Source organism: Oxyura jamaicensis, chromosome 1, assembly GCF_011077185.1.
Source record: "Oxyura jamaicensis isolate SHBP4307 breed ruddy duck chromosome 1, BPBGC_Ojam_1.0, whole genome shotgun sequence".
NCBI classification, from domain to species: Eukaryota; Metazoa; Chordata; class Aves; order Anseriformes; family Anatidae; genus Oxyura; species Oxyura jamaicensis.
In genome coordinates this window covers 27,198,800-27,216,299 of record NC_048893.1, presented here as the reverse complement: position 1 = coordinate 27,216,299, position 17,500 = coordinate 27,198,800, and the positions used below count along the sequence as shown (strand labels likewise).

At 35.2% G+C, this 17,500-nt stretch overlaps 1 protein-coding gene across 19 annotated transcripts in view; it reads left to right on the top strand.

Moving 5' to 3' along the window:
• Positions 1–17,500, top strand: part of FOXP2 (forkhead box P2) — a 438,294-nt gene that overhangs the window by 369,456 nt on the left and 51,338 nt on the right. For 12 of the 19 annotated variants that reach the window (XR_004752970.1, XR_004752973.1, XM_035333519.1 and 9 more), the window contains 5 exons: positions 3,771–3,908; positions 5,081–5,278; positions 6,795–6,963; positions 13,382–13,595; positions 15,205–15,309. Coding sequence is in view for 17 of the 19 variants with exons in the window: in XM_035333519.1 (XP_035189410.1) it covers positions 3,771–3,908; positions 5,081–5,278; positions 6,795–6,963; positions 13,382–13,595; positions 15,205–15,309 (824 nt within the window). In the remaining 2 variants the exon portion in view is untranslated. Of the gene's footprint in view, positions 1–3,770; positions 3,909–4,879; positions 4,931–5,080; positions 5,279–6,794; positions 6,964–13,381; positions 13,596–15,204; positions 15,310–17,500 lie in introns of all 19 variants that reach the window. The other 7 variants (XM_035333625.1, XM_035333584.1, XM_035333578.1 and 4 more) reach the window with 7 other exon arrangements.

Sequence of the window (17,500 nt, the reverse complement as noted above, 5' to 3'; positions counted from 1 at the left end):
TAGCCTGTAGGAACAATAGATGAGCATTTACCTGATATGCTTCCTTATAGGTAAAGCTGAACCTTTCATGCATGACAGAAGAGTAGTATTAAATACAGAGACTCAGCCTCTTTTTTTTTTTTTTTTTTATTATTATTATTATTAAATTGATCTGGGTAAAAACATTTTTTCTAGTCTTCTGAAAAGTTCCATCTTCATTTCTTCAACCACAGCCTTCTATCTAATTGCCAATATTAAGCCTTTTGTTTTGCATCCAAGGTCTTCTTTAATTAGTGCATTCACATGTAGTAATGAAGCAGTTTATAAATGATTTTACCTGAAATCCTGTCTAGGTGTGTAAAAAATGTTTTTGTTTGTGCATCTTTACTTTCATTTTGTAGGACTTTTAATCCAATCCTAAGAATGGGGAACATCACACATCAGAATCAATGGGAAACTCTTCAAAACATGGAACCTTTGAATTTACGTGTTCTTCTGAGGCTGTCAGAGCCGTGGCATTTTGTAGGGTTGTTCTATGCTATTATCTTCATGACAGACTTTGGAGTTTGAGTTCTTTGAGGACATCTAGTGACAAATGGGTTACAATTACAAACACACTTTGTCTCTTCATTTTTTTTAGTGAGATGTCTGAGAATTTTTTGGAAGGTTGTGGCCCACTGAAATAAACCAATACTGCACCTGATCAAATCTTTTCACTGGGTCCCTCTACTGCCCTCTGCCTGAACTGACTTTGGATACACTGAGAGATTCCAATGAGAAGGAATCAGAATTTTCCTCTTTGCTACAATTTTTTTGAAATCAGAACAGAAAAACAGAAAACTTGAAAAATACAGACAGTAAAACAAAAATTATCAATGCATGGAATTGGCCATAACATAGCACCTTTCTGATATTCTTCAGACCTAGGTACCACTGTAACATTCTGCCTGTTAGAAATAAAACACAGTTTGGTATATCCCTGAAGGCTGTGAAATGTACTAATTTATATTACCTAGTTACAATTAGAGAAATATATTTGAGTAATAAGTTTTGCTAATTTGAAATTCAAGCAGTTTTCAAAATGCTTTGCCCTTTATCTGTGAGGAAGAAGATATGTACCAGGTATGATATATATACATGGATCCTCACATATAATTCTGTTAAGGGCCGTGTTATCTATATAAATATTTATTTTTACTAATGGTCATGACTGTCTGTTTTTTTTAATGCGTTTGTCCATCATCCTTAAATATAGGTGAATTAAGTTCTCTGCTCCAGTTTATGCAGTTGAAAGTGACTGTTGAAATATAGGGGGGGGGAAGGAATAGAAAAGCTCTTAAGAGTGTGCCACAAATCCACAAATCAGGTTTGTCTCCTGAACAAGAGCAAGTTCACAGCCAGGGAGAGGGAGGTTCAGAACAAAACCCAGCAGAAATGGGACTTGTGAAGGGGAATCTGTATTGCAGAGTAAGGAACAGAGCATGGCATGTGTTGTACTGGCTGCAGTCTTTAGCACTGAACGGAAATAAGTCAGTGTCACTTCCAGAGAGAAGTTGATTTTCACTCTGTTTGGATCACAATTTTTATTTGTGTGTTTGACAACCAGGGAGGATAAAGAGCGAATGTAGAGGGAGGAGGAGAGACAAGTAGAGTAACAAGTGTGCAACACCTTCACCATTTGCTATATTTTATATAGCAGGCATGTGAGTGTTAGGAAGATTATTTCAGGGTTTAAAGGTTAAAGGTAATGGTTTAATTGGGAAGGCACTTATCTTCCTCTCTGCATTCTCATTTCTGTGTCACACATGGGTGTTGAATAGCATGACTGAGGCAAAACTGTTGCTAGAAGGCAAGTTCAGATCTTGTGTAAACAGAGGAAAATCGTACTGACTTTGGAGGGAGATGAGTACTGGTTGCAGTCAGTTAATTTTCCTGTTTGCTCATGCATCGAAAAGTGTAACAACTTGTTTGTCCTGGCCTTAGGATTTGGTAGGCTTAGAATAAGATATTATTGCATAGAGATGTGGTGTTTCTAATACTACAGAACTTCTGGGAGTCACTGAGGGTAACAGCCAACATCATCCATCTGAAAATTAGGTGCCTTCTCAAAGTGAGTCTAGACTCAATGGAGAAAGACAGGAACACTCAGAGAGTGATGAATCCCATGCTGAAATAGTCAAAACTAAATCAGATAAACTTCCCTCAGGATTTCCTTATTCTATTGGCTGTAGAAAATTCCAGTGATAGCTGAGATTAAATGTTTAACTGCTGGATGGCTAAAGGTAAGAGAGATGAATCCTCCCCAAAGTGTCTGATTGTGAGTAGAAGTCTGTTTTTTCTCTTACACTTGTCTTTTAGAGTTCAGATTTTTTTTTTTTCTTAAAATTAATTTATTGTTTGCAAAAGATTAGCAGACTTTTCATTACTGGTATTTTTACTTTCAGACTCTCAATTAGTCAATATTTTAAGATCTACATTTATGCACTTCAATATCAATTTATGTGATGAATTGTGTGAAACATAGCATTCTGTGTAATAGTAGATAAAGTAGTTTCTTCTAATCGTTAATTTCAGTAGACTTGTATTTCTTTTTCTCCGAGTGTTACATTTATGCTGAGTCTTTTGGGATAGATTCAAGTAATAAAAATATTGGAAAAGTATTTCCTGTTAAGAATAGTTTGTGCTGATTTACAGAAGTCTGCTATGTCCCACAAAAATATCACAGAACAGAATTTATATGCTGGCTTTCTAATATATACAGAAAAATAACAATTGAATTTAGCTAGATAAGTGGTTACTTTTTCAAGGGTGAAAAACTTGTCCTGCTGGCAGATGTCTGACTGTGTACAGGTTAGTATGAGCAGTGGTTTCACACAGTGCATCTGCTGCAGCAGCTTGGCACGTACCTCAGGCTCTTTTACAGGTCTTTCCTCTCTTTTTCACACACACACATACTTGCTGTGTCTTTGCCAGTCGTGCCTGTATTCCTAAGAGCCTGTGTCTAGGTGGGCATTTATGCATGTGTGCACACTTCATGTGTGTGTGACAAACAGAAAATAAAGCCATGTTTAAAACAGCACCTACCCAAAAATACATTTATAAGGTTTCATGGACAAAGTAATAATCTTATGAAAAGGTTGCAAGACCTTAACTGAAAATACGTCTCCCTTTACGGAGACCGTGTAACTGACGTGGTGTACTTTGCCCTGTACTCCGCAAAGTCCGCAGTATTATTTTTCCAATATAAATCAGACTTCCTTAAGTCTGAGCAACTATCTGAGCAAGAAGGGTTTTCTTACACTAAAGTGATGTATAGCACAAATATTTTTCAAAGCTGTGTCTTTATTGTGTAAAACATTTACTGCTTTAAGATACTTATTTTTCTGTCTGTTTTAATCATATCTTTTGAAACTGTCTCAACAGATTTTTCCATTCGTAACATTATGACACTTGATAAGATGATTGATTATGAAGTGTTGAGAGCCCTGCCATGTGATCATTTATTTTTAAATACACATTTGTACTAACCAATGCTTAAATTTCTTACAGGAATACATGAGAGATGCACAACATAAAGCTTGAGTCTGATCGAATCTGATGCCTCTGGAAATAGAGTGCCACAGTAATGTGGTCTTAAAATAACAGATTCTGACTGAAACTGGAACTTCACAGTGATAAATATTACGTAAAAAATTATGGTCCATCTTTGGTACAAAATAAAAAAGACATACAGCTGTGGTGCAGGTGAACTAAAATATATTTGATGATGATATCTTTCTTTCTCTGTGCAGGTGCCTGTGTCAGTGGCCATGATGACTCCCCAGGTGATCACCCCTCAGCAAATGCAGCAGATTCTCCAGCAGCAAGTGTTGTCTCCCCAGCAGCTTCAAGCACTTCTCCAGCAGCAGCAAGCAGTTATGTTGCAGCAGGTAATGTGGGTTACCTGCTTTGGACTGCTAGCACAGGACGTTCTCACAACTGTTAGCCAGATTTTATGGGTCTTAGTTGGTAATACTTCATCACTTATTATACCAAAAAGAATGAAATAAATGTGAAACTTCTCAGTCTTTAAATTTCTTGTTTTAATTGCAGAAGTGTGAAATTGCAATTTTGAAACATTTAATATTATATTAAAAACAGCAGCAGCAGCAGCAGTGGCAGATGCATTACAAATACTGAACAAATTGATATTTAAATCTTCAAGTGCTTAGGCACATTTTAATTGTAGACTTGCCAAAGGAAGTGCAAATAGAGTTGTAGATAATTGTTGCTTTAAAATTCATAAAACTGTAGTGCTCCCTTTAGTCACATAAATGGTATGCGGTTATGAAATTTGAACTTAGCAGCTTGTTTCATTATAGGAAAAGTTTTATTATTATTATTATTATTATTAATTTGTTTTTTCCTCCAAAATGTGTCCCAGATAAGGATAAAACGAAGGAGGAGGTTGCTGTTTTCTTAGCACAAAATCTGGCACCTAAGTGAACAATGCATGGACTTGTTCTTACAGTCAAGGTAGTGTTAGAGATCAGTACATCAGCATAAGAGTAGATTTTTGGATGCTTACTTGTCATACAGAAAATGACACATCTGATAGTCATAGCTCAGCCATTTATGTTTAAACACTTTAATTTCTAGTACCATGATCATCACAGGCAATTCACCTTCAGTTGTGAATCTGGCATCCCACTAAACAGATTGACAGATTAATTACCTTTTTCCCTAAGAAACAGACAGTTTAGTTTGGCCTTAGTGACTTGTTGGTTTCTTGCAAGTGGATGAGTACAGCTTCTGGTTTGTTATATAGGACATGTGAGGAACTTAGGCGCAGTTATTTGAGGAGTTAATTTGGCTCTTGCATTCCCTTTAGAATACAGATTTTCTATACCCTTCTGTTTAGGATATTTTGGAATCTGCATTGGAAAATTTCAGAACCGCCTTGGAAAAAAATGTATGTAGATCTGCCTCTTCAAATCACATTTTTTGTTATGAGGTGATTCTTAATGGCTACGCCACCATATGCCAATCTAGAAGAGTTTAGGAGATTTATAATACTTGAAACTTTTGCCTTTATTTATTAAAGTCAAAATGGTTTATTCAGCAACAACTACAAGAGTTTTACAAGAAACAGCAAGAGCAGTTACATCTTCAGCTTTTGCAGCAGCAGCAACAGCAGCAGCAACAGCAACAACAACAGCAGCAACAGCAGCAACAACAGCAGCAGCAGCAACAGCAGCAGCAGCAGCAGCAGCAGCAGCAACAGCAGCAGCAGCAGCACCCAGGAAAGCAAGCAAAAGAGGTAGGAGCCAAGAGCCTTGCTGATTCATACCGGTACGAGCCATCAGAAGCTTGGAAAAGACAAGGCTAGTTTAGGTCTTTTCCTGTAGCAAGAATTCAGCCATCAAAGATTTGTTCTTGTGTTTTTACAGGGCTTAATATCAGTGCCAGTATAATTCTCCTGCTCCCCTCTCTGAGACATAGGATTTGAGCAGTCCAGTGCTGCTGTCGTCTAATGTCTGCTAATGAATCCGAGTATGCAAAGCACAAGTGGTGTGGTGGACACTGTACTGATTATCTTGTATTCACAGACAGTCCGTGCTGGGGAAGGAGCCTTACTTTCCTCAGTGGCACAGCTCAGAGAGCATGCAAATTTAGTCCATGGCTGAAAAAAAGCGATTGAGCACAGATTTCAAAGTCACAGGCCCCTGATTAATGAACTGCTACTGTAGGTTTGGAGTGGCGAGTAGAAAGTTACAGTTTGATGTGCTCATAAATCAACCTGACAAGCTGGTTTCTCAGGCCTAGCTTGCACTTGTCAGCAAACTGTATCAAATATAAACATAATACAAACAAAACATGTTGAAGTAGTTAAATTGATCAGCAGGTATCCTAGACGTTGTCTTCAAGCTGCCCATTATGCAAACGTTGAGGAAGCAGTCGTGACCTCCTGAGGCTTTGTTTCTGTTTGGATTTGTGAATAGAATTTCAGACAGCCATCAACTATGGAATAGAAATTGCTCCCGTATTTCTCCGGAGGCTCTGGGCAATCCACATGACTTGCTCCATTATGCAGTCTGTTTTCCAGTGAGCGCATCAGAAGTTTCTCTTTTCCCCAAACTAGAAAAGAAAGGTCTTCCACAGCAGCTTGTCTTCCTCTGAAGTGTGACTGCCTGCTTATACCCTCCTGAGTCTTTGCAGATTCCAGTTTGTCTCTAAATGCCTCACAAAATTGGAACTTCTACTCATAACAGGGCACTTCTTTGCCTTGAATGTAGTGCTCGTTTTAATGTATTCCAACCAGAAAAGAGAGAGCTAACAGGCCAGTGAAATGAAGGCTACATCCCAGTTTACTAATAGATCACTGGAGACCACATTCATGGGCCACTGTGGACCAAACTTAGTCAATTGGAAAAACAAGAGTGCCTTCGAATCACAGACGACTGTGAAGAGTTACAATTTTAGCATAGATAAATTTGTTATCATCTGCCATGAGCTGGGCTTTTTTTTTTTTTTTTTTTTTTTGTGTGTGTGTGTGTGTGTGTTTCAAACAGCTGTTAGATACTTTCTCTTGACCGTTTTCTTTAGTGTGTCATTAAATGTATCTTGCCATGCTCCCTAACACCTAATAGCTTGAATGAATATAATAAAAAATTTCAAATGATTTCATTGTCTGAGTATTCTACAAATAGCATTATTATTCAATAACTGAGATTAAAGGGAAAGAAGTTGATTTTACATTTTTGTCTTTTAGCCTTCAATGCCCATGCTACGTTTTTTTTTTTTTTTTTTTTTTTTTCCCCATCTTTTTGTAGCAGCAGCAGCAGCAGCAGCAGCAGTTGGCAGCCCAGCAGCTTGTCTTCCAGCAGCAGCTCCTCCAGATGCAACAACTTCAGCAGCAGCAACATCTGCTGAACCTTCAGCGTCAGGGACTCATTTCCATCCCACCTGGCCAGTCTGCTCTTCCTGTCCAGTCTCTGCCACAAGGTATACCAATAAAATGTGATTGGAGTAATGCACAACTTTTTTACCATTCTATTTTCATCTGAACTTCAGCAGTTCCCCATTATGACTCTTAAGCATATTTTATTATTAAAATATTATTATTCATATTACAATTTTTTCTTGAGGCAGATAAGTTTTACATCGTACTTTTGTGGAAAAGAACAGCTTTTTAGTGATAATATTTTTTTTTTTTTTTTTTTTCTTAGAAATAAGATGCATATTTATTAGCCCTATGTTCTGAAAACAATTTCTAATAGGAACACTATTCAAGCACCGTTGCTTTCGTCTGAGGAATTACTGAAATCTGATTTAGTGTGAATGTTATCATTTCATTTAATATAAAAGAATAGATATAAAAAGTATCAAACAGTGATATTAAAGTAATCCCAAAGCTCACATTTTCTTTTTCTAAGAAAAAAAAAAATAAAAAAATGTTTGGTATTGGAAAGTACTTTGAATCTTCAAATGATGACAATTGAATTTAAGGACATACGTTAGAGTTCATTGTCATGTAATGAATTATGTCAGTAATGAATTATTACTGACCAATAACAGGTAAGAATAAAAAAAAAAAAGTCAATTCGATCAAGATTTCTCGGTGAGAACTCAAACTCTAACACTTGACACAAATACATTCAAGGTTGAAAGAAAGTAGGGCACATACTTTTGAAAAGCAAATTGACTTGGAAATTAAGAGTGCTTACATTTTAAGACAAGACCAGAGATTTCACAGGACTCTGTAAACTATGTGGCATGTGTTACTGTTACCATACAGAGATGAGCTACCATTCTGTTAACATACAGAGATGAGCTACCATGAGCTACCAGAGATGTGTTACCATACAGAGATGAGCTAAATGTCTGTCATAAAAATTACATAATGTTCTGATGTCTGACACTCCAGTCCTGCAAGGAGCACTTTTTTAGACTGTGTTCATAGCAGGTAACCTTACTTTTAATTGGCCTTTATGCAGGTATCTGGTTTCTTCATGAGATAACTGTTATGAGATTGAAGCTTCAGAAATTAGATGAGCTAGAACAGAGTACATAGTATACAGGCAAGTGTAGAACAAAAAAAAATAAAGGGGGGGTGTGAGGGGGGAGGGGGCAGAAAAAAGGCCTGAGAAAGACATAAGCACTTAAAGCCTCATTCCCTGGAAAGCAGAGATTACAGGTACATGTGTTCATACCATATATTATGTTGTGTAAAAATGTTATGACACAAGCATACCTAAATTTATAAAAATTACAGCAACAGAAAAGAGTCATAAATAAGCTATCACACTACACCTTATTATTTGGGAATAGCAGTGGGGAGGCGAGATGATTCATGAATTTGGACATGTGAGACTGCTAATGCTGGTTTCCTTCTGTACAAAGTCACATAGGGCCAGACGGGGAAAAAGTAATTGAAACACATCCTCCCTCTGAACAGCTTTACCTTCTGCAACCTCCTCTTGTGCCATCTGTTGTAAGAGGAATTCCTCAGGTTTTCTCTCACATTAAGCAATCCCCATAGATTTCCCTCAGCACTCCTACCCAATTGTGCTGATATTCATTAATTTAATGCATCAGTCATTCATCCACTTGTAGCAGAAAAACATATAAAATAATCATTTTTTAATACTTGTTGTAGAAAAAAATGTATATATTTTTTTAAAGTACTGTTTAAGGAGAACTACTACATAGTTATTTTTAAGAACTTTCTTCTGTCAAAAAATTAAGTATAAGTGAAATTATGGCCAAAACTAATAGTAAAGAAATCAATAAAATGTTACTGCTAAAATGAATATGAATTGTTCTTTTAAAAGTAAATTAATGTATTGTTTGCTTCTGCCTTTTTTTTTTTTTTTTTTTAATTGTAATGAATTCCAGTGACATATTTCATTCTTCCGATTTTGCCTTCTGGTTCTAGTATCTACTGCGCATGGGGGATTCCTTTAAATGTACAAGTGAATTTATAGGACGTTGATTTTTAATGGCCCTGGTGTGGATGTGCAAAGGAAATAAAACATAGAACAGCTTTGCAGCATCTCCAGAAAGGCCACTAAGTGCCAGGGGATCTGGAGTTAGAGTGACGAGGGTAAGAAGGAATGTCTTCCAGCAACATGCTGAAACAAAGAGAGAACCAGATAGAGAGCTGTGACTGGCTCCCAGTTCTTTCAGTGGGCTTCTCTTATAGCCCATAGTATCCTTCACAGGAAGATAGAGCACATAATCCAGTTTATAATGTAATGAAGATTAATGGGTTTCAGTTCTGTTGAGGCTTTCTTGCAAGTCTTAGATTTACACACAGAAAATATCCAAATACTACTTACTAACTTTAACAGATTCCCTTGTTTGGGGTTTGCGTAAGAGTAAGAGGATCAATCTTGTTTTTCTCATAAAAATGTAACACATTTTATGACAGACATTTTCTGTGGTAATATTGAATTAAACCTTCAGAACTTCTTTAAGGCAATACACACTGGATGTAGTAAAAACACATTTTTCTCCTTCCACTGTGCTGCAAGATATATAATATTGTTATAGAGAAGGATTTACAGATGTGTAACATATTTTTATGTGGACCCACTTAGATTTCTGAGTTACATGGATGACTAAAACAATGAGAGAAGCACAGGGGGATTCATGTTTATAAGTTATTGGTAATAAAGAGTCCTGTAAAACACAAATTATTACTGACAAAGAATGTTTTTTTTTTTTTTTTTTTTTTTTGCATTCGTTAGTATAAGGAGATATAACTTCCACATACAACTGTGAGGTTTGCATATAGAAGCAGTATTTGCTCCAAGTCTAGTTTCTGCCTTTGAGGGATAAGAATGTTTACCATATTTACTTGATGGTCACATATAGAAAATAAAATACAGGAGGTGTTTTAGCCTTTATTTAGTGGTGAGATCTTTAAAGTCCTATATCCAGAGCCCATTGCTCAAAATGAGTTACTTCTGTGTAATATTATACTAATGTTATCTAAATGCAAAGGTATCTAAATGACAACAATAAAAATAAAATATTTTTTTTAAAAAAAAGCTAAGAATTGATCAGACGGTGTAGGAAAATGAAAAGCAGATGCATGGGAGTGGTTGTTTTATTAAGTATTATTCAAACATAAAAGTAGAATAGATAGTAGTGAAAAGAGTTATAAAACTAATCTCAAAATCTCTTGGAGTGTTGGTGTTAGAATACTGTATAGCAAATGAGCATTGGTTCTTTTCATTATAGTTATTATTTTTTATCCCACCCTGCATTCTCTGCTTCATCCGTTCTCCTTTAATATAGTATGGAGAGGGTAGCTTGAGAGTTGCCACTACCCATGAAACTTTAAAACTTACCCTGCCTTTACAAACAGATGAAAATCTGACGACCATTTTACAGGTCTCTTGTAAAATAGGAATTGGTCTTTTTTAGACACAAGAACTACAAAATTACCATAATTTACAATTAACTGCAAATTCCTTTATTAACTTTATACTTTTTAAATGGCTGCCCTTAATCCTTTAATCCTAAAGGGCAGCTGTCTTTCAGGGTGCTCTGAAGACATTGTAAAAATTAACCAGCCTGAGCCCAGAGAGAAACTCCTTTCTGATTTTGAAAATCAAGGTGAGCTAGGCAGTCTGGAAACACAGCTCCATCCATAGCTTACACCACAAGACGAGGAGGAGACCACTCTGCATGGGAAGGACCATTACTCTAGCTGCTTCCAGCTAGGATTCATTCACCCAGGTTGCTGGACCAGCTCTTGCTGAGCTCTTGCAGGGTCCAAAGTTTAAGTATCTGTGATGAAAATTTTCTTGCAACAAGACCCAACAATATGTTTGCCCTCTGATTATTCAAGCAGATGAGTTCATTCTTGGTTTAATTTTTTTTTTTAAGTAAAAAATTAATGTATTTTTTTCAGTGTCAGGAGGAAGGGAATACGTTGAAGTGAATAATTTACTATGTATATTATTCCACCTAAATGAATACATTACTTTTCATTTTGATTTGTGATTACATTTGTGAGTAACTGTTATTTACCATGTCAAAACTGGGTATTTGTAGGAGCATACCTCATGAACGCAGTGGTAATTACTTACCTTCATTAAACAATTACTACTAGTATTACCATCATTCCAGTTACCCATCTCCCTAATGCAGTAAATTAGAGCCTAGCTTCTTTTCTTGCCTCCTTAAATCTTAGCTTTTAGCTGTAAAATATGATTTAAAATCCAGTTTTAAGGTGTACATTCCAATCAACTCTTTCACTTTGTTATTAGCAGTTTTCCAGTGGATGTTGGCATCTAAGGCAGAGAAGCAAGACAGAAAATACTACTCTAAAAATGAGTAATAATTTTTAAAAATTCCATAATTTAAATAAAATTGAATATCTTCCAACCAATTTGTTTCCACAATACCTCCAGAAATTATTATTTCTTTAAATTACTAGCAGTCTCTTTTTTAATAGCTTTGTATACTTAGTGGTGAGACAGCTATTGAGAAGTATTGAGGAACTTACTGTAATTTTTCATAATTTTTGTTGAATCCATTTCAGTAGTCTGAGTTCCTGTATCTTCAAAATAAAATGTTATTGAATAAACAGATTTTCCCAGCAGTGAAGAAAGATCTTTACATCTTTCTAATACATCTTGCTTACCAAGCAAAACTATGCTCGATTAAAAGCTTGAATGAATAGATAAATTTAAAACCCTTTTCTGTGAAAGGCAATGACTTTGAGCAATTTCAGAAAGTAAGAGCAAAAATTCAACCCTGAAAACATCAACATTTTGAATTTTTTGCATTCAAGCAGTCACATATACTGTGAATGTGTCCTATCTAATTTTACTTCTTGAGATGAGATACCAAAATGTTACCAAAATGTTAGATGTTTACCTTTGGCCCAAGCCCTGTCAGGCTGAGAAACCTAGATGTGAAACTAGATCTTTCACAAAAAAAGCACTCTAGGCTTCTTATTCTTTTCTACATTTATTTTAGTGTTCTTCAAAACAGGGAAGTCAATTTTATGAAGACTGGCAGTGACAGTAAATGTATATAGTTATGATGAACTCTTCATCTTTCAATATATTAATTTCCTACCTTAGGTGCATAAGATAGTATGTATCTAAGATAGAGGAGATAAGAGAATGCTCACAGCTATTCTATTGTGTTTTGGGAGTCTTTACTTCAGGCAGAAACATATTGTAATGAAAGCTTCCATGACTTCATGCAAAGTGCTCGACTCAAGCCAGACAACCTCAACGCAGATGTATATTCGACAAAACATTGCAATCTGTGGCTTGGGATGAATCGTGGAAACCACAAGTTTCCAGGCTACAACTGGAGTATGGAGCAAATTTGATTTATATGCAAAGATCTGGTGGCCAGACTCCAGAACAGTACTGTGCATATAGCAGTGAAGCTTGCGAAAGTCTTCAGATTTTGTATGACTGCCCATGACCCCTGGAGACTGATGAGAAGGAGTCTCCTAACCAAGCCCTCTGATTTGTTTTCCACAGTAGGGTTGGATGAAAAAACAGTGGGGGAATTTGATGGCCTACCCTAGACATAATTTCATTTATGTAGAGGGAAATCTAAATGGGCCACCTTTGTTAGTTTTCTTCTAGTTTGTTGCCACTGAATGGCACCAAAGAGCTGAAGCAATCACCAGTATGTAGCTCTATGCTGTAGTAGTTGTTTGTTCTTCACTTTGTTTATTGTCTCTTAAGACATGTTTTTAAATCAAACCATTTTTGTAAACATTATATAGGACTAATGAATATGTAGGTGTCATTAATTAAAATGCCTCTTGCTCAAATGTTAAACTATTATCATCTCATAGATTTCATTTTCATCTTTTAATTTTTCTCCCTCCTGTCCGCTGCCCCCATTCCCTATTCTTATTCAGTGTTTAAAGAGAATATTAATGTTTGTATCCTTGGTGTAATATACTTTTCTATTTTCTATTAGTTATTTGATAAGGAGGAATTCTAAAAGCTGAGTTAACTGTGTAGGCATTGAGTTGTGTTCGCATGTCAAGAAATTTATTATGCAGACAACAAAAATCATTCCTGGATATGTATTTAGTTTTTTATTATTTTATATTATTATTATTATTATTGTTTTAAGAAGTAGTTGCAAGTTCTTTGTAGCTTTCACTCTTTAATCCTTGAGTAGTGTTTTTAGAAGGATTGTAATATTATTAAAATTGGTGATTTCTAATTGACTGTTTATAACCCTAGAGAAGACAGCCAGATTACCTGGATTTTGACTGAAGAAAAATGAATTTATGTTTTACTACACATTGATTGTGCTGGAAAAACAGCATCAGCTTTATTGTTGGCATTAATCCATTAATAACACTGAGCTCATTATATGAAACTCTTATTTTGTTATATTAGTGGGGCTCTCTTTCATTTTATAGCTGGCTTAAGTCCTGCTGAGATTCAGCAGTTATGGAAAGAAGTGACTGGAGTTCACAGTATGGAAGACAATGGCATTAAACATGGAGGGCTAGACCTCACTACTAACAATTCCTCCTCTACTACCTCCTCCACCACTTCCAAAGCATCACCACCAATAACTCATCATTCCATAGTGAATGGACAGTCTTCAGTTCTAAATGCAAGGCGAGACAGGTAATTCTGATTGAGATTTCAACTGTGCTTATCATTTGATGTAAATCTGTTGTTTAACATCATAAGTCACATTCAAATCACAACATTTAATACAGATCATTTAAGAGATCACGGAGACCAGATTTTTCAAAGCTGTTTATCAATAGAGTATCGTTTTCAATAATGACATCTAGTGTTGCAGGTGCAATTAGAATTACAAGCAGTTTTATTACACATGAACTTAAGGAACTTTTGGTAACAGTTAGAAATCCCAGAATAGTGTGTTTGTGGGCACTTTGGTTGGTTCATTGTTTCATTCATATTTGAATCAACACATTCGGCAGTCAAGCATTTACTTTGAATCACACTACTGCTTTCATAGAAAATGTATATATGCATAGTTGTTAAGTCTACAATTCAGTGGACAGACTCCATGTAAAAAGTGCTTTAAGAACTAGTATATTAAAGCAGTTACTATATTGTTTGTCTCTTGTGAAGAAAATAACTGATTTTCCTTCTATGTACAAGAGTAACTCAGTGTAATTCATACGAATTTTCAGTGGCATTAGTGTTATACAGTAGAATTCAACTGTATGAATGAAGTTAAAGTAATTTTTCAGACACCTGGACAGATATTCTTAACTGTTCTTTATTTTCAAGTAATGGATTACATGTGTACAAGAGTACTTTAGCTGTAGTGCTTAGAATCAGTAAATATGTTTGTATAGTCAGATGTAGATGATCTCAATATAGCATGAAATTTAATTTCTATCTACAAAGCCCAAATTATTAGTGTATTTTCAAAAATATTTAAATTGTTTTAATTAAATAATATTTAATATTAAAATATTAAAATATGAGAATAATTAAAGTATCTCTAGTCCTTCTGTGATTGTGATCACATTTTTCCATTGTTATTTAGTATGATTTTAAAAAGTGGTACTTCTCTGAAGACCTTACAGTAATACTTTTAGTTAGTATTACTTTTGTGGTTATATGTCAGAGGAGTTGGTTCTTTCCTTCAGGATCTGTAGCTGGTGCCCACCTCCATGGGGTAGACCCCTGAATTTCTTTGATAAGTGCACATGGATGAAAATATGGCAGAGGTTCCAAAAACATAGAAAACAGCTATTTTTATTTCTTTTTAAGCAAGTAGTTAATGGAAGCAACACTAGTGAGCAAAAATATTTTTAAATTTATTTATTTAATTTTATACACATTTTAGCAGAAGATCCAACTCTTTTATAGTAGCATTCACATTATTCATAAATTCTGACTGTCCATCTTCAGTGTTTCTTTTCAGAATTGATCACTTCTGAGTATATTTTTTATTTATAGGTAAATGTAACACCAAGGTCATATGGCAGAATTAGCATATGGTATTATACAGTCATCTTATTTTTTCATCCTTTATTAACAGTCATCTTTGGCTCTATTTCTTCTCTAATTGGAACATCATCTAGCCTTGGCAGTTGAACTATTCAATAGAACGATTAAATTTTTCTGACTGCTCTGAGCTAAATTGACCTGTTTTGACCTGTTTGTCACTGATCGTAACCTGACAGGCGCTAGCAGCCTCCAACGATTATGGCTTTTGAGATGAATCTGATGCCTTATTCTTTTGCTGCAGCTCGTCACATGAGGAGACTGGGGCCTCCCATACTCTCTATGGTCATGGAGTTTGCAAATGGCCTGGCTGTGAAAGCGTTTGTGAAGATTTTGGACAATTTTTAAAGTAGGTTGATTTTTATTCTTGGTTCAGGGTTGCTTAAGGCAAGGAAAAGAGAAAGATGGCAAACAAACTTTTACTGTAAATCACAACAGACTTTTTTTCTGTATATTTCAAGCAACCGGGTGATTCAGGCTATCTGCGGAGGGTCAAGTTGTTATCCTTTCTTTGTCAACCATTTTTGCAGTCCTTTCAATAGCACACTGTTTAATCCTCTTACTATCCTTTACTGAAATGGAGCCTCAGAAAAATTGAAGAGATGCTTTAGATGGGTAATAGAGGTATGAAAAAGCACATTTTAAATTGTGCCATTTTGTGTATTGTAGGAATCCATGTGTTTAGTATAAATAAAGAAGCACAAAGGACTGAATGTGACCCTTTAACTCTCAGTTGATAATTTATTTTTGCTTTTCCTTTTGTATGTGCATGAGATACACAGAAAAAAATAGAACTGCAGAATGATGTCAAAAGTTGTTACTTTCAGTGTTTGGGTTTGCCAGTGATTTTCTAAACCGGAACATTTAGAAAATAAGTGATAAAGCTTTTCATTTGTGGGTTCAAACTGCAATGGGTTTCAGGATTTTATTTTATTTTATTTTTAAGTAGTTGCTGGTACTTCTGTGTTCATTTAAACTTTCAAAACTAGCCCTGATTTTCTACCTATGTACATCATAGACTGGTCTTTGTCAGAAGAGCTGTACTCATTTTGGCATGCAATAGATCTTAATGGAAAGCTACAGATAGGCTTATATAGATGAGTAACTTCAGGGGCTGAGACTCTTATGTTGTCATGGTGCAGCTAACAGGGTGAGTGAACTGTTTCATGCTTCATCAACAATTAAGTTAATTAGCTCATTTGAAATTGCACTGCTTTGTTGCCAGGATGTTGGCAGAAACATCAAAAAGATGTGTTTACAAATGGTAGACTACAGGGTATATAACAGAAGCACCTTAACAGTAGACCATAAGCACTCAGTGTCACAATAACTTTTGTAATAGAATTAAATAAATACTTTTCATAAAGTATTTTAAATACTTTATCCATTTCTCATGCTATTTTCCAAGTTTAAATAAAATGACTTACACTGACTTGCAAATCTTAGCTAGTATATTTCTCTCTCGTTATACATTTTTGTTTATAAGTGCATTAATGGAACATCAAAATAACGAGCAATTATTAGAGAAAACTGTATAGAATTTAAAATAAATTGATTTTTTTTAAAGTATTAAAAGGCAAATGACACTTCCCAAATTCAATGAATCATTGTGAGTATTATTAATATTAAGAATTTAAATTAGTTTTACTCGAGCATGCTCCCTTCAAGAAAAAGCTGAATTTTATAAATATGTCTATGGTCACTAGGCTACAGTGATGCTAATTCTGTGGCCAGACTTTGCACATCCATTATATCAGGTCTCCTGTTATAATCCATGATCACTAAAACCATTTTGGTTAACACAGTATAGTGCTAGGTTTACAGATGCTCTTGCTTTCATGAACCAAATAACCCTGGAAAATGTGAAAGCAACATGTAACATCTTGATAATTCTGGTGAAGAGTCAGTCAGGGTTTACAGCAGTGTCATGGCTTTTGTCCTACACACCAGCAAAAAAAATGTTTGAGAATCTTACATTATTTCTTCTTTTCATTCAATTCTGTCTTCCATGCCCTTAAAACAAATAAGAAGTCATGATGCTGAATAGGCCAGATTGTTTATGAAATAGAAATACTCCTTCATTTCACACTAGTGTTAAGATGGAAATCAATACATAACCTTGCATTACATTCTTTAGTACCTTTTCATGTTCACACTAATGCAAAATCCCCATTACAATTAAAAAACATTTTCTTTCAATTAAATATCAACTTTTAGTCCAAAGATTGACCATTTTTCCAACCCATTAACTTTATAGGGGATGACAGGACTAATGGCTGTAGTTTTCAAGGCTTTGCTCTTAGTCTGATCTCTGTTACGATGTTTTAGGTTCCCTGACTAGAAACAATATGATACCTGAGTTTAAAAAAGTTAATGCAAGTATATTGTACCAAAATGAAATATTAATAAGGTAGTCTATACCAGTGTGTGTTTCTATAATATACTTATGACAACTTTGAAGAGTGCCTGGTTTATGCAGTGAACTCTAACTTCCTGTGCTGGGAAAATGTCTTGCCAGAGCATCTGAGGAGAAAGATTAA